Source organism: Morone saxatilis, unplaced genomic scaffold (assembly GCF_004916995.1).
Source record: "Morone saxatilis isolate NCDOM2014 unplaced genomic scaffold, NCSU_SB_2.0 Contig16, whole genome shotgun sequence".
Lineage (NCBI taxonomy): Eukaryota > Metazoa > Chordata > Actinopteri > Moronidae > Morone > Morone saxatilis.
Window position 1 is genome coordinate 19845888 of NW_023339718.1, and position 684 is coordinate 19846571.

A 684-nucleotide genomic window follows, 5' to 3' on the forward strand; every position below is an offset into this window, starting at 1 on the left:
CCGGACCTCAGGTTGAGAACCACTATACAGTGATATTACTGGATGCATTAGTAAGTGAGCAACCTTTTAATGTTGCAGTTGCTTAAAGTAGAGCTGGAGATAGTGTCTATTGCAATGTGTGTACATGTTTTAGTGTGTATCCTGCACAATAACCACACCTACAGCTGTCACATGTAACGTTAGTGAGATAGAGAGTTTGTGTTTTCCTCTGACATGTAGAAAAGTACGTATCCACGGTACGTGTTAACGGGGCATATAAATAATAATAAGAACAAAGTGGTGCTGTATTGAGGCTCCCCCCGCCGCTCGGCCATGGGGACTGGAGCTCGGTGTCTCACCATGACGGTGGCGATGATGGAGATGAGAGCATCGCTGTAGGCCAGCAGTCTGTGGGAGGACTGGGTGCCGCTGTGGCCCTCTCTGTCGGACGGAGTGACGCTCTCCGGGAACGAGGAGGAGGAGGCTGCGTGGCTCCTCGTGCCTTTCTTCTCCATCTCCTCCTCGACGTGGTGCTCTATGATTTCACTGTCGTCGTTTTCCCCCATGGTGGAGGAGCTGCAGGGCGGCAGAGGACGCAGCAGAGACCCGGGACCAGGGACCCGGCGGACGGAGCTGTTTCCAAACAGAGACAGCTGACTTTGGAGGGGGGGGGGGGCACCGGAAGCTGCTGCACGGCTGCTTTCC

At 54.1% G+C, this 684-nt stretch overlaps 1 protein-coding gene across 1 annotated transcript in view; it reads right to left on the reverse strand.

Moving 5' to 3' along the window:
• Positions 1 to 545, reverse strand: part of tmem175 (transmembrane protein 175) — a 6326-nt gene extending 5781 nt beyond the window's left edge. The window contains exon 1 of the mRNA XM_035658904.1: positions 339 to 545. Coding sequence (XP_035514797.1) covers positions 339 to 545 — 207 coding nt within the window. The remainder of the gene's footprint in view (positions 1 to 338) is intronic.
• Positions 546 to 684: the final 139 nt, after the last annotated feature.